The 23,481-nt window shown below is 44.5% G+C and overlaps 1 protein-coding gene across 1 annotated transcript in view; it reads left to right on the top strand.

The window, feature by feature from the left end:
• clasp1a (cytoplasmic linker associated protein 1a) overlaps positions 1-23,481 on the top strand; it is a 328,274-nt gene that overhangs the window by 79,064 nt on the left and 225,729 nt on the right. The window contains exons 4-7 of the mRNA XM_060827050.1: positions 356-459; positions 860-951; positions 1,066-1,141; positions 4,217-4,314. Of these exons, the coding sequence (XP_060683033.1) occupies positions 356-459; positions 860-951; positions 1,066-1,141; positions 4,217-4,314 (370 nt within the window). The remainder of the gene's footprint in view (positions 1-355; positions 460-859; positions 952-1,065; positions 1,142-4,216; positions 4,315-23,481) is intronic.

Below are 23,481 nucleotides of genomic sequence, written 5' to 3'. Positions count from 1 at the left end.
TGAATGCACTTTGTTGTTTAGTGATAATCGGTGAGTTGTATTTGTCAATAAGATATTGTGCAAATTAAAAAAAGTTGGACCATTATCTTTTTTTCTGGAAGAAATTTACATCAAAACAGATGCTTAAAACATCCTGGTATGTCTTCGTGATTGGTGGTATTTTTACTTAGTGTGCAGAATTGAGAGTTGGTTTACGCTGAGTAGAAGGCAAAATGCCTGTGTGTAACTTGAACATAAAATAACTGCAATCACCTGACCAGTTTTAAAAATTATTTTGCTGTTGGTTTAGTTTTGAATTATCAGCTATAAATGTATTCATTTTAAATGTACAATGTTTGCTCCTAATTTTATGTAGTTTTGCCAAGTCTAATTGATAGACTAGGGGACGCTAAAGATCCAGTTCGAGAACAAGATCAGATCCTCCTGTTAAAAATAATGGAGCTATCGGCTACTCCACAGGTACGTACATAACAGCAAGAAAACCGTGGTTGTTCTTTCCTCTTCTGATACTACCATACTTGTTAGACCTAGTTTAAAACCTACTATATCCATTGTTAAAGGAGCCTGTTAATATTGGCTGTATTACATAGTTGATAAATTTTTTGCTTGTTTGGAATCAGGATTCACTTATGGCCTGGTTTTCTTTGGGCTGAGTTCTATTGAACAAATAATCCTGGCACCTGGTAGGGTGGGTAGACTGCAGTGCTTGAAATGGATATTCAATAATACAATACAACATATGTGTTGGGTGTTTGTTTCGGTGGGTGCTTTAAACATAAAGGGCTTGTTTAGCTATTTCACTTTAACAAGCTAATAATGGAATTCTAATGATGGAACATTTTAAATCCTTTTCCTTAAGTACGTCTGGGAACGAATGTTAGGAGGATTTAAACACAAGAATTTCCGAACCAGGGAAGGGATTTGCCTTTGCCTTATTAGCACATTAAATGCGTGAGTATGAGAATTGGTTTTTAAATCTTCTATCTGAAGTTTGATTTGTCTTCCATTTTAGTAGAAGTTGTATAGAGCAAATTCAACATTAGTCCCCTTTTTCCTCTTTTCCAGTTATGGAGCTCACAGTTTAACTCTAAGCAAAATTGTACCGCATATCTGTAATTTATTAGGAGATCCAAACAGTCAGGTGAGTAGTCAACTTGTTTAAAAACAAAAGTAATTTCAATTTTAACCTAACTTGTGTCTGATTTCAGCCAACTGTGAAAAATGGATATAGATGTTACACTTTTGCAAGATTAGCTAATTAGCCAGGCAAAATAATGTAACAAGGACATTGAATTCCATCTCAATGATGAATTGTAAAAAAACATTAAAGCCTTGATTTTTAAATCATGTTGCAAATGTAATGAGACAGCTGAAAATGTGTTGCTGGTCAAAGCACAGCAGGCCAGGCAGCATCTCAGGAATACAGAATTCCTGAGATGCTGCCTGGCCTGCTGTGCTTTGACCAGCAACACATTTTCAGCTGGAATTCTCTATTCCTGAGATGCTGCCTGGCCTGCTGTGCTTTGACCAGCAACACATTTTCAGCTGGAATTCTCTATTCCTGAGATGCTGCCTGGCCTGCTGTGCTTTGACCAGCAACACATTTTCAGCTGTGATCTCCAGCATCTGCAGACCTCATTTTTTACTCAATGTAATGAGACATCCAAGTACCTGCATGATTTGCCAATTTATGACTTTGATAACTATACAAATTTTTGTTTTTGTATTCCACCTTTATGCTTTGTTCATATTATTGGACAATTGGAATTCCCAGAAATTCCATTTGTAAACAAATGTTGAACACTCTGTCTGTCCTGTGCTGATCTTATTAATGGACCTATTCTATTTGTTTTCTTTTGAAATGCTTCGATTTGATATAGCCACCTGTTGGTTCCTGGTGGCATTGCAGAAATAGCACACTGCCATCTGTAGGATGGTAAAACATTGCACATTCACAATAATAGAATAGTGGAATAAAATAGTAATTTATAGTCATGTTTTTTTTACAAAACAAAAGCACAGTGAGAGGTGTTTAACTTGCTATACTATGGCACCTACACTAATAGCAGAAGGCATAGATAAGAAAAAAATTAAGACAAAGTTCACCTTAGTTTAATTCACACCTCCTGGGTTCAGGAAAAGGCCGTCCTGGTGCAGAAAATGACAAAAGGCACTGGAAAAGCAAAGAAAAATCAAATTTAAAAAATAAAAGCAATGTACTGTGAAATTGGAGATCTGAAATAAAAATAACATGCTGAAGAAACTTAGGTCTGACAGCATCTGTGGAAAGAAAAACAGTTAATGTTTTGAGTTCAACCTGACTGGAAGGTTTGAGCAATAGGGAGAGGCTTGATAAACTGCAGCTGCTTTCCCTGGAAGCTGGACGCTGAGGAGTGACCTTGTTAAGGTTTATAAAATCAAGAGGGGGATAGATAGGGTAAATAGGCAAAGTCTTTTCCCTGGGGTTGGTGAGTCCCCACTAGAGGGCAAAGGTTTCGGGTGAGAGGAGAAAGATTTAAAAGGGACCTAAGGGGCAACTTTTTCATGCGTGTGGTGCATGTATGGAATGAGCTGCCAGAGGAAGTGGTGAAGCCTGGTACGTTTACAATATTTTAAAAGGCAACTGAATGGGTATATGAATAGGAAGGATTTAGAAAGGTATGGGCCAAGTGCTGACAAATGGAACTAGATTAATTTGAGATATCTGGTTGGCGTGGATGAGTTGAACCGCGGAGTCTGTTTCCATGGTGTTTATTTCTATGACTGCTCATCAAAACCCACTTACAATGATTTTTAGTTGCTTTAGCTATTGTCCCAAAAGTAGTAGCAAACTTACTTCCCAATTAACAAACATTAAACTATTCAACTTCTATTTATAGTCATAGCATTGTACAGTGTGTAAACAGACCCTTTGGTTCAACTCGTCCATGCTGAATAGATATCCCAAATTAATGTAGTCCCATTTTCCATCATTTGGCCCATGTCCCCCTCAACCTTTCCTATTCACGTACCCATCCTGATGTCTGTTAAATGTTGTAATTGTACCAGCCTCCACCACTTCCTATGGCAGTTGGTTATGAATTTCAGTAACGCTATTAGATTGTAAGATATAAGAACAGGAATAGGCCATTTGGCCTCCTGAGTCTGCATTGCTCCCCAGTAGGATCACAGCTGATCTGACATTCCTAATGTCCACTTCCCTGATCTTTCTTTGTAAATTTAGATTCTTGATCAGTTGAGGAACCAATCTCAATTTTAAATTTACGCAAGGATTCTTCCTCCATAGCTGTCTGTGGTAAGGAGTTCCAAAGGTTCTCAACCCTCTTGAGAGAAGAAATTCCACTTCATCTTAGTTTTAAATGGATGCTAATTAATTCTGAGACTCTGTTATCTTACAGTGAGGAAAGCATCCTCTCAGCATTTAGCCTGTCAAGCCCTTTAAAGAATTCTATGTTTCAGTGAGATCATCTCTCATTCTTCCAAACTCCAGTGAGTGGAATACCAACCTGCTTAGCAGATGATCCCTACATGCCAGGGAAGATCTGAGTGAACCTTCTCTGAACTGCCTCCAATGAATTGATGTCTTTCCTTAAAAGGGCGAAAACTGCTCACAGTACATGGGTGGCAAGGTGGCTCAGTGGTTAGCACTGCTGCCTCACAGTGCCTGGGTCCAGGGTTCGATTCCACCCTTGGGTGACTGTGCAAACTCCATACAGACATTCTCCCTGTGCTTATGTGGGTTTCCTCTCAAAGTCCAGAGATGTGTAAGTTAGGTGGATTGGCCATGCTAAATTGTCCATAGTGTTCAGGGATGTGCAGGGTATGTGGGTTAGCCATGGGAAATGTAGGGTTACAGGGGTGGCGGGTGGGACTGAGTGAGATTCTTTTCAAAAGGTTGGTGTGGACTTGATGGGATCACAGCTGATCTTTGCAATTTCTCTTTTTTCCCGTCCAATCCTTTTATCCTTTGATTTCTTTATAGCCCACAATCCAGTGATCTTGATCTGAATCCACTCAGTATCTGATTTCTGCAGCTGTCAGTCTTTCAACTTTAAGAGCAATGATTGTAACAACTATGAAAGTATACAACCCCAAATTGCTGCTGAATTCATGGAAAACGTGATTGTAGCTAATCATTCAAAAATTTAGATCTGATCATCTCCTTCTGCTGGTGCTTGCACATCTAATCGTCCTTGAATTCTTTTTAACTCATCAGGTTCGAGATGCAGCAATAAATAGTTTAGTAGAAATATATAAGCACGTAGGAGAGAGAGTCCGTGCAGATCTTCATAAAAAGGGGCTACCACAATCAAGGTAAGAAAATTATATCAACCACTAGATACAAATACCTCTTACTTTTGGTCTGCATTCATTATGTAATTATGGTACTTGTTACTTCGATTGGTAATATTTAATATTTGTACTATTGCTGTTGTGACTAAAACTAAGTATTTAACTAGTAAATCCTCTAAAATATTTAACTTTTTTAAGAGATGTGTTGCCTTTTTAATAGGTTTCATTGCAGCAGAGTAACAGCACATCTGATCTTTCCAGTGGTAACAGTAGTTTTTTGATTCTTGTTTTCTTACCTCAATATGTGATCTATGATTAAAAAGAGGGAGTCTGTCTTTGTTTGCTAGCAGTGCAGAGCATTAAATGTTCTTATCAATCTACAGGACAGGGTGGATATTACAAAGTAGGACAAATTTCAGTCTGCTAATTTGTGTATTTCTGCTTTGTTGGCCCTGTCCTGCGTTTGTCATAAGTTATTAAGTTCCTAAGTCTAAGACTAGCAGTTGGAGTTTCTTTGTCAGATGATAGAGAGATACATAGTTAGAATATGCCTTGTGATGATTTGTACATACACTATTTTTTTACATATACTATATTTTGCTACTGGATTTGTGTCTTTTGTGTTCAGTATAGCAATTGTTACCCAAAATATACAGAAAAGTCCCCATTATCCAGTATCCTGTCATTTGGCATTCCCATAGAACCGGAGTAGGTTTTCTCGCTCTGGGAACTGACCATTTGATCTTGCTCTCTTGTCTGGGCTCTCTCTATCTCACATGCGCTCTTGTCTTATGATTAATCCTTGCTGATGGTATTTATGAACAGCCCTGACTGTACTGGCAGATGCACGTAACTGGCATTGTCCCAGCCCTCCATACCATCATCCCTTGTGTTTTCTGGATACCAGGGAGTATCCCCCCTGCCCCCTCATCCTTCCATCTTTTCTTGCAAGGAAATATTATGTTGGAGCACTGTACAGGTACGCAATTCTTTATGGTGGAAAAAGCGAGGACTGGAGATCACAGTTCAGACTATGGTACTGGAAAAGCACAGCCGGTCAGGCAGCATCCGAGGAGCAGAAGAATCGACATTCCGGGCATAAGCCCCTCATCAGGAATGAGGCTTGTGGGTTGGGGCTGAGAGATAAATGGGAGGGGATGGGGTGGGGTGGGGTTGGGGCAGGTAGTTGGGAAGGCAATAGGTGGACGAAGATGAGGGAGAAAGTGATAGGTCAGAGGGGGCAGTGATGGACAGGTCTGGAGGGCAGTGCCAAGTTGGAGGCTTGGGACAGGGATAATGTTGGGGGAGGGCAAATGAGAAAGCTGTTGAAATCCAAATTTATTCCAAAGTGAAATATGAGGGGTTCCTCCTCCAGGATTCGGGTGGTAACGGTTTGGCGATGGAGGAGGCCCAAGACCTGCATGTCCTTGATGGAGTGGGAGGGGGAGTTGAAGTGTTCAGACACGGTGCGGTGGGGTTGGTGGGTGCGTGTGTCCCAGAGATGTTTTTTGAAGCAGGCGTCCTATCTCCCTGATGCAGAGGACACCACACTGTGCAAAGGATGCTGTAGTTGACTTTGGGAGAGGTGCACACCCACTCCTGCCATCTTTCCCTGCCACCGCAGGAAGTGCAAAACCTGCGCCCACACCATTCCCCTCACTCCATCCAAGGCCCAAAGGGATCTTTCCACATCCGTCAGAAATTCACCTGCACCTCCCCTAATGTCAACTTCAACTTCAACTCTGGTCCAGGGCCTCCTCCACTGCCAAGCCATTACCACCCGACTCCTGGAGGAGGAAAGCCTCATATTCCGCTTTGGGACCCTGCAACCACACGGGATAAATGTGGATTTCAACAGCTTCCTCGTTTCCCCTCCACATTATGCCAGTCCCAAGCCTCCAATTGGCACCGCCCTCTGAATCCGTCCATCACTGGCCCTCTGACCTATCACCTTTTCCCTCACCTTCATCCACTTATCGCTATCCCAGCTACCTGCCCCTACCCCACGCCCCCTCATTTATCTCTTAGCCCCGACCCACAAGCCTCATTCCTGATGAAGAGCTTATACCCAAAATGTCGATCCTCCTATTCCTCGGATGCTGCCTGACTGGCTGTACTTTTCCAGCACCACATTCTCTACCACAATCCTTTATTCAAAAACCCTTAGGGCTAAATGGTTTTCAGAATCTGGAGTTCTTCTGATTTTGGAATAAGTAACTGTTTCACAGTGAAATTAAAAGAAAACTTAGCGAACAGCAGACCCACGTGTGACTAGTATGAGTGATGAGACAGAATTGATACCTGCCAGTGCTGGGCTACGCTGGCACATCATATCTGAGTGATGTGGGTGGAGTGGGTGTGGAATTGGATTAACTGTTTGCACACCGATCAACCTTGTTATGGAAAAAAAACTTCACTACAAAGCTATGGATTTTGGAGCTTGTTGGGTTTTGGTATTTCAGATAAAGGATTGTGTATGTCTGTACTGTGGGTAACTACAAGGTTCAGGGGAGCAGTTGCCCATTGTTGCTGTTTTGAATATCCAAGCACCTGAATAGTGGATCTTGGTAAGTTATTTGATTGAGAGGATGGGGGCCAAGCTTGATCATTATTATCGAGTCATATGGGATCACCAATATCCGATCTCATCGTGGAAGCAGTAATGCAGAGGCTTGAACGAGCTGCCCTCCCATCCATTCAACCCAAACTTTGGGTCTGCTACGTGGATGACACCTTTATCATCACAAAGTGGAACAACTTAGAGGAAACCTACAACACCATCAACAATATCCTGACAGGCATAAAATTCACAAACGGTAGAGGAGGACGACAACAGACTCCCCTTCTTAGACATGACAGTTGAACATACAGTTAACGGAGAGCTTCAAACCAGTGTCTACAGACAAAAACCAAACACAGGCCAAACGCTTAACTTCTGAAGCAATCATCCCAACACCCACAAACCGAGCTGCATCAAGACATTATTTCAAATAGCTGCACCACACTGCAGCACCCAAGAACTACAAAAAGCAGAAGAAAAATATTTATACAACATTTTCAAGAAAAACAAATAGCCAATAAACAGTCCGCTGATTCCTCAGAAATGAACCCAAACAAGCAGACATAACGCAACCAAAAACTATAGCCACATTGCCTTACATGAAAGATATATCAGAAATGACTTCCAGACGACTCGGACCCCTTCGCATCATAGTAGCTCACAAACCTACCCACACACTTAAACAGTGACTAGTGAACTTAAAGGATCCATTAGATACTACCAGCAAAACTAGCATCATTTGCAAGATATCATGCAAGAACTGTAAAATAACACTATTTTGGACAAAAAGCAGGAAACTTACCACCAGGATACAGGAACACCAAATGGCCACCAAACAACATGACCCACTATCACTAGTTTCCATGCAGACAGTCAACAAAGGACACCACTTTGACCCTGACAACACACACATCCTCGGACAGGCGAAACAAAGACACGCACGAGAATTCTTAGAAGCGTGGCATTCCATCCAACAATAAACACATCCTATCTACCTTCCCTTGAAAGAAAAACAGGAAATGACATCCCCCACCTTAAGAAACCAAGACCCATAAATAGAGAGGCAGAACATACCACCAGAGACACACTCTGATGATGATACCTAGTATGGCGAGGAAGTGTCTGAAAACAAACCTTCCAGGTTAGCAAGCTAACTTTGATACAGAAAGAGACCCTTCAGTCCAACCAGTCCATGCCAACATAATCCCGAACTAAAATTGCATCTGAGACGCATGCATTTTCCATTTATAGTGAGATGTGTGCATTGCTGGCCAACTTTGTTATTGCTCATCTCTAGTTGCCCCTGAAAAGGTGTTGGTGAGGTGTGGTATGCATGCTGTAGGTTGACCCATAATGCCCTTAAGGAGAGAATTCCAGGATTTTGACCAGCAGCAGTGAAAGAATGGCGCTTTATATTTGCAAGTCCAGATTGTGACTGGCTTGGAGGGGCACTGTCAAGTGGTGGTGTTCCTGTGTACCTGCTGCCCTTGTCGTTCTGGATAGCGATGGTAATGTGTTTGGAAGGTTCTGTCTAAGATCGTTAGTGATGAACTTCTGCAGTGCGTCTTGTTGATAGTACACTCTGCCACTCCTTGTCCTGAATGGTGTCAAGCTGCTGGAATCTTCTTGGAGGTCCAGCCATCCAAGCAAGTGGGAAGTATTCCATCACACACCTGAACGTGCATTGTAGATAATGCACAGGCTTTGGGTGGAGTCAGAAGGTGAGTTAATTGCCACAGGATTTCTAGTCTCTGACATGCTCTTGTAGCCACTGTATTTACGTGGTAAGTCCAGTTGAGTTTCAGGTGAATGTAACCACTGGGAGAGTCAGTGATAATAACATCATTGAAATGTCAAGGGATGGTGATTAAGTGGTCATGTATTGACCTGGCATTTGTGTGGCATGAATGTTACTTGCCATTTGTCAGTACAAGCCTGGATATTGTCAGATCTTGTTGCATTTAAACATGGACTGCTTCAGTATTTGAGGAGCTGTGAATGGTGCTGAACATTGGGCAATCATCAGGGAACACCTCCACTTCTAACCTCTGGAGGCAACGGCCTAGTGGTACCAGAGACCCAGCGGAGAGAAGGGGGGAGGGTAAGGAGTAAATGATAAGTGGGATGTAGCCCAACGAGAACAGTTGGACAGACAAAGGATGGATAATGATCTGCCTCGAAAGATGAATAGCTATTATTGGGGACTGTTCGTGGCTCACAATGTGTTGTGTGTAAAACAGTCCATGTGGTTGCAATGCTTGGTGTTTGGGGGTTGGGATAAGGACATGGCAAAAGCTCAAACTCTAAAATTGTTGAACCTGATATTAAGTCCTGAAGGCTGCAAGGTCCCGAAGCGGAAATGAGGTGCTATTCTTCTAGCTTGCGCTGAGCTTTGCTGGATCACTGCAAGCAAGCCTGATACAGATGTTGGCCAGAAAACAAGCTGGTGTGTTGAAGTGACATTTTCTATGTTGTTGGGTAGATGCCAGTATTTTAAATAAAGAACAAAGAAAAATGCAGCCCTTCGGAGCTCCAATCTGTGCCGATCCAGATCTTCTATCTAAACCGTCACCTATTTTCTAAGGATCTGTATTTCTCTATTCCTTGCCGATTCATGTATCTGTCTTACATGACGCTATCTCGCCTGCCTCTACCACCTCCGCTGGCAACGCATTCCAGGCACCCACCACCCTCTGCGTAAAGAACTTTGCAGGCATATCTCCCTTACATTTCTCTCCTGGTAATTGAGTCACCCACTCTGGGGGGGGGGGGGGGGGGGGAAAGCTTCTTGATGTCCATCCTATCTCTACCTCCTTTCCGTGAATATTTCACTTTTCCCCTCTCATCTTGAACTTATGATCCCTAGTGATGGAATTCCCCACTGTGGGGGAAAAAGCGCTTTGCTATCCACCTTGTCCATACCTCTCATGATTTTGTAGATCTCATTCAGGTACAACCTCAACCTGCCGTCTTTCTAATGAAACTAATCCAAATATACTTAACCTCTCTTTGTAGTCCCCATACCAGGCAATGTCCTGGTGAACCTCCTATGCAACCTCTCCAAAATGTCCAAATCCTTTTGGTAACGTGGCAACCAGGACTATACGCAGTATTTCAACTGTGGCCGAACCAAAGTCTTATAAATTGTAACATGACCTGCCAACTCTTGTACTCGATACCCCATCCGATGAATGAAAGCGGCACGTATGCCTTCTTAACCACTCTGTGAACTTGTATCCTTCCGGCTACAATGGACTTGAACACTCTGATCTCTCTCTGTCCATCAATTTTCCCCAGGGCTTTTCCATTAACTGTATAGTTCGCTCTTGAGTTGGATCTTCCAAAATGCATCACCTAGCATTTGCCTGGATTGAGCTCCATCTGCCATTTCTCTGCCCAACTCTCCAATCTTTCTGTATTCTGCTGTGTTCTCTGACAACCCCCTTCACTATCTGTTAGTCCGTCCATCTTGGTGTCATCTGCAAACTTGCTAACCAGACCGCCTATAACTTCCTCCTGATCACTTATGTATATCACAAACAACGGTGGTCTAACACGGATCTGAATGAAACACTACTGGTCACAGTTCTCCATTTCGAGAAACTCCCTTCCACTACTACTGTCTCCAGTTGCCCAGCCAGTTCTTCATCCATCTAGCTCGTGCACCCTGGACCCCATGCGACATCACTTTCTCCAGCAGCCTACCACTGGTAACCTTATCAAGTACCTTACTGAAGTCTATGTATATGACATCTACAGCTCTTCCTTCACCAGTCAACTTTGTCACTTCTTCAAAGCAATCTGTTAGGTTGGTAAGACATGACCTTCCCTTCACAAAACCATGTTGCCTATCACTGATAAGCCCACTTTACTCCATTATAGGAATAGATCCTATTTTTCAGTATCTCCTCCAGCAACTTCCCTACCACTGATGTCAGGCTCACCTGTCTATAATTAGCTGGATTATCCCAGTCACCCTTCTTCAGCAAGGGGACAATAGTATTGGAAGAGCTTGGTCGAGGAGGTTCTGGAGCACAAGTCTTTTGTATTATTGCCGGGATGTTGTCAGGGCTGATGGCCTTTGCGGCATCCAGTGCTTCCAACCACTTCTTGACATCATGTGGAGTAATACTGGGGTCGCTGCAGGAGGGTGCGATTGTTCATACATTTAGTACATTGGCTGAAGATTGCTGCGAACATCTTAGTCTTACCTTTTGCACTCATGTGCTCAGTTCTTCCATCATTGTGGATGGGGATTTTGTGGAACCGCTGCCTCCAATGAATTATTGAATTGTGTGCAACTATTCGCACTGGATGTGGTGGGATTGCAGAGCTTAGATCTGATCCATTAGTTGTGGGATTGCTTAACCCCAGTCACTTGCTACTTATGCTGTTTGCCATGCAAGTAGTCCTAGTCAAAAGGTGTGGCACTGGAAAAGCACAGCAGATCAGGCAGCATCCGAGGAGCCGAGAGTCAACGTTTCAGGCGTAACCTCTTCATCAGGAGCATTTCTCCTGCTCCTTGGATGCTGCCTGACCTTAGCGAGTTTTGAGGAGATTTGTAACTCAGGTTGAAGTTTTGGATGGAGGTTTGCTGAGCTGCCTGACCTGTGCTTTTCCAGCACCACACTTTTCGACCCTGATTCTCCAGCATCTGCAGTCTTCACTTTATCTCGTGCAAGTACTCCTGTTTGTTAGCTTCACCAGGTTGATACTTCATTTTTAAGTATGCATGCTACTGCTGCTGGCATGTCCTCCTGCACTTCACTGCATAAGGTTTGATGATGATGGTTGAGTGAGGGCTATGCTGGGCCATGAGGTTGCAGGTTCTGCTGGAGTACAATTTTGCTGCTGTTGATGGCCCCAATCTTCTGTTGCTACATCTGTTTAAAGTCTGCCATAATTAGTACTGTGATATTGTCACACAACACAATGGAAGGCGTTCTTAATGAATGTGAAGGTGGGACTTCATCTCCACAAGGGCTGTGCGTTGCTCACACTTAGCAATACTGTCATGGACTGACAGTTGGCTGATTGGTTAAGGGTGAGGCCAAGTGTGTTTTTCCTTCCCGTCGGTTCCCTCACCAACTGCTATGGACCTAGTTTAGCAGCTATGTCCTTTGTGACCTGACTAGCTTGATCAGTAGTGCTGCTGCTGAGCCATTCTTGGTGGACATTGAAATCCCACATCAAGAGTACATTTTGTGCCCTTGCCACCCTTGATGCTTCCTCCAAGTGTTCCACATGTGTAGTGCTTTCTAGGTAAAATAATGTGCGAGCATCAGTACTCTCTTTGTAATTCCTGCAACTATTATTCTTATGAGGTCAGGTGATATGTATCAGACAGACTGTTGTTCCTGATGTGGCAACGTAATTGGACCTGTCTTTGCTTGTGTACACACATGAACTTTCCAGGAAGTGTGGGAAATTATGTTAAGGAATGAATATGTATTTTGAATTGAAACAATTTAGAAAATACCTTCACAAATTTTGCCTCTTAAATAGAATAGCTGCAGTAGAATGATTTGGGTCAAGTAGATCACCATTTTACAAAACTGGCCCCAGGACTAGGAAAAGGTAAGCTACACTATTATGGCAACCTTCATGAGAACAACAGCACCGTTGTCTTGTTGAAATACTTTACTAGAGATGTAGAGTAAAGAGAACTTTAACCTCAAGCTGGCATAAAGAGCACAAAGAAACTGTTACAATTCTCAAGTGTTGGAAAAACAGATGTTTCAATATTACAAGTATAAAACAATACAATTCGAAACAATACAAAAAAAATCATAAGTTTAAATCATGTACAAATGTATAAACATATATAGAAAAGTATAGAATAAAAAAGAACCCAAACTGGCTATTTAACTAAATAAATAAATAATAACCAACATCAAACTAATAAATAGTAATAACTCAGCCCAGCCAAACAACACGCTCATACATTAACAGTTCCTCCTCTCTGGATATTGAACTCTTTAAAACACAATTGTTACGGCTATATAAAAGCCCTTGTTAGTGCAGCAGATAAATCTGTGTCCAGGTATTCCAAGAAGGGCTGCCATGTCTTGTAAAAATTCTCAGTTTTGTGATGTTTGTGAGAAAATCCAGGGGAATATGCTCCATAACAATCTTCCGCCAACCTGGCAGACCTGGGGGGTTTTTGGATATCCAACCTAGCAAGATATTCTTGCACGGAAAGTGAGAATATTGAAAAGCTTTTTCTTATGCACGTCTGAAGGGAATACAATCAGCAGGCCCAGAAGGAGGGAGAGAGAGAGAGTGAGGATCCTTCTCCACTTTACACCCAAAATCCTCTCCATTGCTCCTGCCACAACACTCTAATATGTTTGAAGCCTATCGCAAGACCAGAGACAATGGGTGAGCCTGCCCATGCAGACCTTGCACTTGGGACATGCTGAAGATATCCCTGGTGTAAATTTTGACAAATGGTCCGGAACCAAGTGGACCCTGTGGAGAATCTTCAACTGTAAAGCATGGGTCCTGTTGCAAATTGATATCTTTCTTGCACTCTCCCAAATATCCTCCCATGCCTCTGAGGAAACTTCAACACCCATCTCTCTCCCACACCCTGCAGAGTCGATCCATCTCATCTGAGGGGGCACTCCCCAGTTGATGATATAAAATACTGACAGAAAGTATACTCTTAGCATTTAGCATGCCACTCTATAATGTCGGATTTGCAGGGAACAGTCAAAAGCATAGTCCTTTTCTGAATAAAATCCCTAACTTGAAAGAAAAGAAAGAGTCTCTGTTAGATAACTCGTACTTCCATACTAACTGATTGAAGGACATCATTGTGTCTCCCTCAAATAAATCGTCCGTGCAAGACACACCGCTAGCTGCCAACATTTAAATCCTGAATCTATCATTCCCCAGTTGAAAATCCAGCATACCCCCCCCAAAGCTGTAAACGAAGATGTTTTGCCACTATTGCCTTCGCTCTGCCGAATTGTCCTCCATGCTTTAACTGTATTGATGACTATTGGATTATGGTATACTCCCTAATTGTCCTCATTTTGTCCAAAAACAGCAAACTGGTAAGGGGGCACCTTGCCTGGGAGGCTTTGATATCTAACCATATTGAAAGAGGATCCCCACAAGTCCAATCACTCACGTAGGACAAAAGCGAGCTTAGTTGGTAATTTTTAACGTCCGGAAGGTCTATTTTCCCCCCCCCGCAGTCTGAGGCAGTTGCAGTTTAGCTAATTTAATGAGGGGCTGCTTATGATGCCAAACAAAGGAGCTGAACCAGCCATTCAGCTTCCTGAATGTTTGCTTGTTGAAAATCAGGGGGTGCTGCAACCGTTTAGTGTATAGCAAACGGGGGAGAATATTCATCTTAATAAGCAACCCAACCATGAGATTGGAAGTGCCTCCCGTCTTTGAAGATCTTGTTTAATTTTATCAAATAAATCCAGAACTGGAGTAATGAATATGCTCAAATACACAACCCCCGAGGCCACCTATATGGGAATCTGTAGTCACCCTCAAGATCTAGCATCTTCATAAGGCCACCCATAGGCATAGCCTCTAATTTCACAAAATTAATCTTGTACCCCGAAAAAGTGCCAAGTGCGCGAATGCATTGTATCAGGTGAGGCACTGAACTGTTGGATTTGTCAAAACAATTAGGACATCGTCTGCATACAACGAAATCTTAAGTAATTTTGACCCTACTTCTGGAGCTGATGTATTGGGATCCCCATGAATGGCCTCCGCCAATGGTTCAATCATCAGCGTAAAAAGCAGTGGTGAAAGGGGACAGCCCCTAAAAGTATTAAAATTGCTTGATTGTACCGTGTTGGTGATGACCACCGCGAAAGGGCCATCATAGAGAACTTTTACCCATCTTATAAAGACTTCGCCCAAACCAAACCACTCGAGAGTATAGAAAAGGTACAGCCACTGAACTCTGTCAAATGCCTTCTCTGCATGTAGAGAAATCGCCAATCCTGGTATTGACCATTGTTGACAAGCTTGAATTACATCAAGCAGCCTCCTAACATTATTGGAAGATCTGCGACCCTTTATGAAGCCCGTCTGATCCTCTTTAATAATAGAAGGTAACGTAGTCTCCAGCCTTAACGTGAGAGTCTTGGAGAGGAAGCACAGTCTTCCAGGTCCTTCCCATTTCAGAATAAGTGAAATGTTGGCCCCTCTGAGATGGTGGGAGACAATCAAGGATGTATGAGTCATTAAACATATTGAGCATTGGCCTGACGGTATACTTATAAATTTCTTATAGAATTCACTGGCAAGTCCATCAGGAGTGGGCGTATTTGTACTCTGAAGCTGCCTCACAACTTCTTGCTCTTGTCACCATGCTCATGTAACCTTTGCTTTGCAAAAGCCAGCTCCTTCTTTGCCATCTGCGTGAGCATGGAATTTAATGCAGACTGCAGTGCCGTAATCCTTTGTAGTTTGACCAGTGAGGGTCTGTCAAAGTAAGCCTTCTCAGCTGCCTTCAACCGTGCTTCAAGAAGACGTTGCTGCTCACCCTTCTGCTGCTTCCTACTGGCGGAATAGGAAATAACTAACCCCCTAGCATAGGCTTTGGCAGTTTCCCAGAGGACGGATGAACTACCAACTGAGCCTGAGTTGATGTTTCGGAACGCCTGAAATTCCCTAGAGGAATACTCCACAAACTTATTATCCTTGAGGATAAAGGGATCCATTTGCCAGTGCCTCAAACCTACTGTAACGTCCTTAACCTTAACTATAAGGTACACTGGAGCATGGTCAGAGATGGTAGTATTACCAATCATACAAGATGCCACCAAGTTCAGGGTTGCCACAGGGGTCAGAAAAAAAATCAATCCTGGTGTGACATCTGTGCTGATTGGAGAAAAACGTAAAATCCCTGTCTGTAGGGTAAAGACGCCTCCAGATGTCCACCAACCCTAACTCCCCACATGGATCCACTAACTGTTTAGTTTGTACAGAGGGTATCGAGGGACCTTTGGGCAACCTGTCTACTGTGGGATCCATGAGACAGTTAAAATTTCTCCGTATAATGGTGTGTCGGGACTTGAGACTATTGAGGTAGTGCAGCGTAGGTTCACGAGGTCAATTCCTGGAATGGCGGGACTATCTTATGTTGAAAGATTGGAGCGACTGGGCTTGTATGCCCTTGAGTTTAGGAGACTGAGAGGGGATCTGATTGAGACGTATAAGATTATGGAGTAAAAAGTGAAGTCTGCAGATGCTGGAGATCAGAGCTGAAAATGTGTTGCTGGTCAAAGCACAGCAGGTCAGGCAGCATCCAAGGAACAGAAAATTCGACGTTTCGGGCCAGAGCCCTTCATCAGGAATGAGGAGAGTGTGCTAGGCAGGCTAAGGTAAAAGGTAGGGAGGAGGGACTTGGGGGAGGGGCGATGGAGGTGGGATAGGTGGAAGGAGGCCAAGGTGAGGGTGATAGGCCGGATTGGGGTGGGGGCGGAGAGGTCAGGAAGAAGATTGCAGGTTAGGAGGGCGGTGCTGAGTTCGAGGGAACCGACTGAGACAAGGTGGGGGGAGGGGAAATGAGGAAACTGGAGAAATCTGAGTTCATCCCTTGTGGTTGGAGGGTTCCCAGGCGGAAGATGAGGCGCTCTTCCTCCAACCGTCATGTTGTTATGTTCTGCCGATGGAGGAGTCCAAGGACCTGCATGTCCGCGGTGGAGTGGGAGGGAGAGTTAAAGTGTTGAGCCACGGGGTGGTTGGGTTGGTTGGTCTGGGCGTCCCAGAGGTGTTCCCTGAAGTGTTCCGCAAGTAAGCGGCCCGTCTTCCCAATATAGAGGAGGCCACGTCGGGTGCAGCGGATGCAATAGATGATGTGTGTGGAGGTGCAGGTGAATTTGTGGCGGATATGGAAGGATCCCTTGAGGCCTTGGAGAGAAGTAAGGGAGGAGGTGTGGGCACAAGTTTTACATTTCCTGTGGTTGCAGGGGAAGGTGCCGGGAGTGGAGATTGGGTTGGTGGGGGGTGTGGACCTGACGAGGGAGTCACGAAGGGAGTGGTCTTTGCGGAACACTGATAGGGGAGGGGAGGGAAATATATCCCTGCTGGTGGGGTCCGTTTGGAGGTGGCGGAAATGATGGCGGATGATACGCTGTATACGGAGGTTGGTGGGGTGGTAGGTGAGAACCAGTGGGGTTCTGTCTTGGTGGCGGTTGGAGGGGCGGGGCTCAAGGGCGGAGGAGCGGGAAGTGGAGGAGATGCGGTGGAGGGCATCGTTGATCACGTCTGGGGGGAATCTGCGGTCCTTGAAGAAGGAGGCCATCTGGGCTGTATGGTACTGGAACTGGTCCTCCTGGGAGCAGATGCGGCGGAGACAAAGGAATTGGGAATATGGGATGGCGTTTTTACAGGAGGCAGGGTGGGAGGAGGTGTAGTCCAGGTAGCTGTGGGAGTCAGTCGGTTTATAATAGATGTCTGTGTTGAGTCGGTCACCCGAGATAGAAATGGAAAGGTCTAGGAAGGGGAGGGAGGAGTCTGAGACAGTCCAGGTGAATTTGAGGTCGGGATGGAAGGTGTTGGTAAAGTTGATGAACTGTTCAACCTCCTCGTGGGAGCACGAGGCAGCGCCGATACAGTCATCGATGTAGCAGAGGAAAAGGTGGGGGGTGGTGCCAGTGTAGTTGCGGAAGATGGACTGTTCCACATATCCTACGAAGAGACAGGCATAGCTCGGGCCCATGCGGGTGCCCCTAGCAACTCCTTTAGTTTGGAGGAAGTGGGAGGATTGGAAAGAGAAGTTATTCAGGGTGAGGACCAGTTCAGTCAGTCGAAGGAGGGTGTCAGTGGAAGAGTACTGGTTGGTGTGGCGGGAAAGGAAGAAGCGGAGGGCTTTGAGTCCTTCGTGATGGGGGATGGAGGTGTACAGGGACTGGATGTCCATCGTGAAGATAAAGCGTTGGGGACCGGGGAAGCGAAAATCATGGAGGAGGTGGAGGGCGTGGGTGGTGTCCCGAACGTAGGTGGGGAGTTCTTGGACTAAAGGGGACAGAACCATGTCGAGGTACGTGGAGATGAGTTCGGTGGGGCAGGAGCAGGCTGAGACAGTGGGTTGGCCGGGGCAGTCAGGTTTGTGGATTTTGGGCAGGAGGTAGAAACGGGCAGTGCGGGGTTGTGGGACTATGAGGTTGGAGGCGGTGGATGGGAGATCCCCTGAGGTGATGAGGTAATGGATGGTCTGGGAGATGATGGTTTGGTGGTGGGAGGTGGGGTCATGGTCAAGGGGGCAGTAAGAGGAGGCGTCCGCGAGCTGGCGTTTGGCCTCTGCGGTATAAAGGTCGGTGAGCCAAACTACCACCGCGCCTCCCTTGTCTGGCGGTTTGATGGTGAGGTTGGGGTTGGAGCGGAGGGAGTGGAGGGCTGCACGTTCTGAGGGTGAGAGGTTGGAGTGGGTGAGAGGGGTGGACAGGTTGATGTCGTGGCGGCAGTTGGCTATAAATAGATTGAGGGCGGGTAAGAGGCCAGTACGGGGTGTCCAGGTGGATGGGGTGTGTTGGAGGTGGGAGAAGGGGTCGTCAGAGGGTGGGCGGGAGTCTTGGTTGTAAAAGTAGGCACGGAGGCGAAGGCGGCGGAAGAATTGTTCAATATCTCGCCGCGTGTTGAACTCATTAATCCGAGGGCGTAGGGGAATGAAGGTGAGGCCTCTGCTGAGGACTGATCTTTCGTGGATGGGCGAGATATTGAACAATTCTTCCACCGCCTTTGCCTCCGTACCTACTTTTACAACCAAGACTCCCGCCCACCCTCTGACCCATCTAAAGTGATCTGAAGCACCGCCGGGTACCTCCGGGAGTACTGAATCCCAAGCTCCCTCAGTCTTCTCTTGACACCATCGTAAGATTTTCGTTTCTGGACCACCGCTGCTGAGAAGTCCTGAAAGAACATGATTTTAGAGCCCTTATAAATTAGGGCCTTTGGATCCTTCCCCTGAACTCTGCAAGCCTCCCTGACTCTCTACTTATCCCGGTAATGTGGAACTAGGAGAGGCCGAGGACTTCGACTCAGACCTGATCTCCGTGCTGCGACCTGGTGAGCCCTCTCTGTCTTCAATCCTCTTGTGCCAGCCTCCAACTCAAGGAATTTCTTCAGTCAATCCTCAACAAATTCCGCAGGCCACTCACCTTCCTTATCCTCAGGCAGACCGATGATCTGAATGTTTGTTTTCCTGATCCTGTTCTCAAGATCATCCACTTGGTTGCGCAACTTACAGACCTGCATCTCCTGGGCTTGGATCTTATCCATGCATGAGCTGGCATCAGCTTCCACCTCTGTGACCCTGTGCTCCACCTCATCCATCCTCTCTTTCCAGGTGTCCCAGCTGCTACCCGTGCTTCTGCAGCATGAGAGAAATTGGAGCCAGCTTCTCCTCAATCTGTTTCCCCAATATCTCATGAGATTTTGTGAGTTTGTTCACCAGGGCCTGGAAAGTAATAGACTCCAAGGATCCTGCAGGCTGGGCCTCAGGCCATAGGCTCAGCCTCAGCTGCTCCTCCTCCCTTCTTTGGCATTTCTGGATGATGGGAACCCCAGGTAAGTTAACTTTTAGAAATTTCTTGGGACTCCATGATCTTTCCGAAATCCCAAGATATCACGATGGTCCGGGTTGGGCGGTTGAAGGTTTGTCTCACTTGTGCTGCGATGTAGAGCTCTGCAGTGCGATCTTCTTCGATTGCTGCCATCTTGGAACCCCCAGAAATTGCCTGTTTAATGATGGTGCAGCCTAAATGTGAAACTGAGTAGCCTGCACAACAGAATAGAGTTTGTTTATCCTAGCAGCCTTCCTTTGTCCTCTATGTCACTCCAGTACCCCAGTGTTCACCCAGCTTCCACATCAATCCCAGCCAAAAAAGAAGCTGGCACTTGGTCCATTCCCTCAACTGCCCCACAACCATATTAAAATTCACAGACTAGAAATCAAAAAATCATGTTATCTTTTAGGAAAGGAACCACAGCCATTTGTGTGCTTTTCGATAATTGAACTAAATTGACGATAGTAGCATGGGTGATGAGTACTAAAGTGTATTTGGGGCAATGTCTACGAACAATCCTTCCTGAACCCACACAGAAGATGTGAGGAGGATAGAACAGGTGTGCAGAGGGATACAGAGTCATAGTCATAGATTTGTACATCATGGAAACAGACCCTTTGGTCCAACTCATTCACATTGACTCGGTATCCTAGAAATATTTAGTTCCATTTGCCAGCATTTTGCTCATAACCCTTTTAAACCTTTCCTGTTCATGTATCCATCCAGATGCAATTGGTAGATGCAGGTGGGGATGATGGTGATAGGTCAGGGGGTTGTTTGGAGGAAGAATGCCTCATCTTCTGCCTTGGGACCCACTAACCACATGGGATCAATGTCGGTTTTACCAGTGTCCTCATCTCCCCTCCCCCTACCTTATCCCACATCCAGCCCTCCAAACTTGGCACTACCCTCTTGAACTGTCCTATCTGTCCATCTTCCTTCCCACCTATGTGCTCTACTCTTCTTTCTAACCTACCACCATTACGCCCCACCTGTATTTACCTATCTCCTTCCAAGCTACCCTTCCAACCCAGCCTCACCCCGACCTTCCTGTTTATCTCTCAGCCCCATCCCCATTCCTGATGAAGGACTTCTGCCTGAATTGTCGATTCTCCAGCTGTTTGGATGTTTCCTGACCGCTTTTCCACTTGTCGACACTAAGTGTATTGTACTGATTTGCCTTTCTCAAATGCAGCGCTTCACATTTATCCAAGTTAAAATTCCACCTGTCACTTGGCCCATTGGCCCATCTGATCAAAATCCTGTTGTACTCTGATATAACCTCCTTTGATGTCTATCATGCTTTCAATTTTAGTGTCATCTGCAAACTAACTAACCACACCTCCTGTGTTCACATCGAAATCATTATGTCAAATGACAAAAAGCTGTGGACCCAGCACTGACAGTACATCACTGGTCACAAGTCTGCAGTCTGTAAAGCAATCCTCCACCGCCACTCTATCTTCAACCTTTTGAGCCAGTTCTGTATCCAAATAGCTAGTTCTCCCTACAAACCATGTGATGTAATCTTGTTAACCAGTCTATCAAGAGGAACTTGTCGAATGCCTTCCTGAAGTATTTTGCTGGTTAAGTGAGTAGTCAAAGGTTTGGCAAGAAACTGTGAAGTTCTTTACTTGAATATGACGATCAGCAAAATAAAAATATTGGCCTGGATATTGAGGAATAGCAATGAGTAGTGTAGCATTGCCATTCTGCTCATATTTTCCATAAGTGATGGTCTTTGTATTTCTAGATGGGGATGCTAATCTTTTCAGAAGATCACTTTCTCTTTTAGAAATGTGGAATATAGCTGAAATCATTACGATTCTTCCATAGTATGCTGTATGCTGACATTTATTATCTCCAGCCACATACAGCCATGAAAGAATAAGCATGCAAGCTAAGAATGGGGCTGGAATGGCAGTTGTTTTAGATGTTAGGATAGTAGGTAGATGTGGTGCAGGTAAGTGACGCTTGGTGTGGCGAGGAGGGGGAGTTGTGTATCTGTACAGATCAGCGAGGGATATGTTGGGTTCATGGGCAGGTAGGTGGAGTGTTATGCCCAGGGATCAGGCTGGCAGTAGTGGAGGTTGGGAAGGTGGGAGGAGAGGAAAGAATGTCATTTTCAGTTGGTGAGGTGGGGGTGGGGGATGGGGTGCTTCAAGCTTGGCTTGGACCGGGCTGGGGACGTGGGTTGGGAAGGGTGGAGGATAGAATTGGGTGATCTGGTCAGAGAGAGCTGTTATCAGGGTTTCTGGGAATAGGAGCGGTGCTGTGTGTTGTAATTTGGGGATGTCAGTTCATAGTTACCCCAGATTTAAGCTAGGCTTTCAATCTCCCAATTTATCCCTGATAACTGTGAACTAAATAAAATCAGAACCTTCTGAATTCTCGAACAGTAAAGGCTTCTTTTTTCTGAGTTCCTGACATGGGAATTGTCAATCAAAACCTTCAGTTCTCCAGGCAATTTGTGGAGTCAGCTGCATTTGGAATGCTCAAATTCAGCTGGTTTCGAAACACTTTCTACCCTACTATTATTAGAGTACTGAATGGACTCAAAAACTTGTAACATTTGCCTATACCTGTGTTTTAGTTTTTGCTGCTGTATACTTATTATTTACTTATCTATGCTACTTAACTATGTGATCTGCCTGCATTGCTCGCAAGACAGAGCTTTTCACTGTGCCTCGGTACACGTGACAATAAATTCAATTCAATTCCGTTCAACTCAAAGTTCCAAAGTGCGATTCCAGCCATTGTTGCTTCAATGATTATGTGGCCTTTGGTATATCTGAGTCACAATTTAAATGGAGTCGGATCACAGAATACTGTTGCACAAAGGGGAATTTAGTGCCTTTATCCATGAATCTTAAAAGGTTACTGTGCAGATACAGCAAGTAATTAGGAAATAAATGGAATATTGGCCTTTATTGCAGGCGTCTGGCGTATGAAATTAAGGAAGCCTTGCTACAACTTTTCAGTCTTTGAGGGATCTTACCTGGAGTTATTGTGAACCGTTCTGTTCTCCTTACTTATGCAGGCGTATACCTGCATTGGAAGCAGTTCAAGAAAGATTAGGTCTTTCTGCCACAGTATAACAGGGATCTGTTCAGTTGTCAGACCTCCGTTGTCTCAAAATGTAAGTATTTTCTTCCTGCATGAGTTAAGAATGCCTTGTTATTTGCAGCTGCAGTGTAGTTTTGTGGGATGTAAAATTCCAATATATCGTTGGCTTTTTTTTGCCATTAGAAAGATTGTACAGAACCGAATGATCACCTTTTTGTATATACTTGATGAATTTTTAATGAATAAAAAATATTTTTGTAATCTTGGAACGAAAAGTTTACAGGTTTATTGAATGATGCCTGTGATAAAGGGATTGTCTTGTAAGGAAGATTGAGCAGATAGGGCCAATTGCCATTGGATTTTTGAAAAAAATAAAAGATGATGTTATTGAAGTATATATGGTTCTGAAGAGGCCGATAGGTGGATCTGGAATGAATATCCCTCCTTGTAGGGAACAAAGGGATATAGTTTAAAAATAAGGAGTCTTCCATTTAAGATACAGAAGAGGAGGCATTTCCTTTTCTGAGAGTATTTCATCTTTGTAATACTCCCACAATGTAGTAGGCTTGAAGGGATGAATTGCCTATTGCTAGTTCTGATTATGTTTGCAGGGATTAATAGCTGTATTATGCTGATGCTATACAAGGGTAAGGGGAAACAACCCTAAAACAAGCAAGTGTTTTTTGAGCTTCCGCAGACTGATTTTTAAATATAACCAAGGCTGAGTTGAAATGTTTTTGACCATAAAAGGTTGCTGACGGTCAGGGAAAGGGATGTAGTGGCAGCTGAGAAGTGGGCAAGAGGACCATTGTTCAGGTTGCAATGAAAACTGCAGTGCATGTTGACTTGCCTGCTGCTTTTTTTAAAATCTTGATCCAATAATGTTAACTTCAGCGGTCAGCAATTTGAAGTGAGGAAGGTTATCTTTTGAGATTACTTCAGAATGTTGAAGTTGGGTTTATTTGAGATTAGAGCTGGAAATGTGTTGCTGGTTAAAGCACAGCAGGTCAGGCA

This window comes from Hemiscyllium ocellatum, chromosome 7 (assembly GCF_020745735.1).
Source record: "Hemiscyllium ocellatum isolate sHemOce1 chromosome 7, sHemOce1.pat.X.cur, whole genome shotgun sequence".
Lineage (NCBI taxonomy): Eukaryota > Metazoa > Chordata > Chondrichthyes > Orectolobiformes > Hemiscylliidae > Hemiscyllium > Hemiscyllium ocellatum.
The sequence above is the reverse complement of the archived record's forward strand: the minus strand, read 5'-3'. Positions and strand labels throughout refer to the sequence as shown.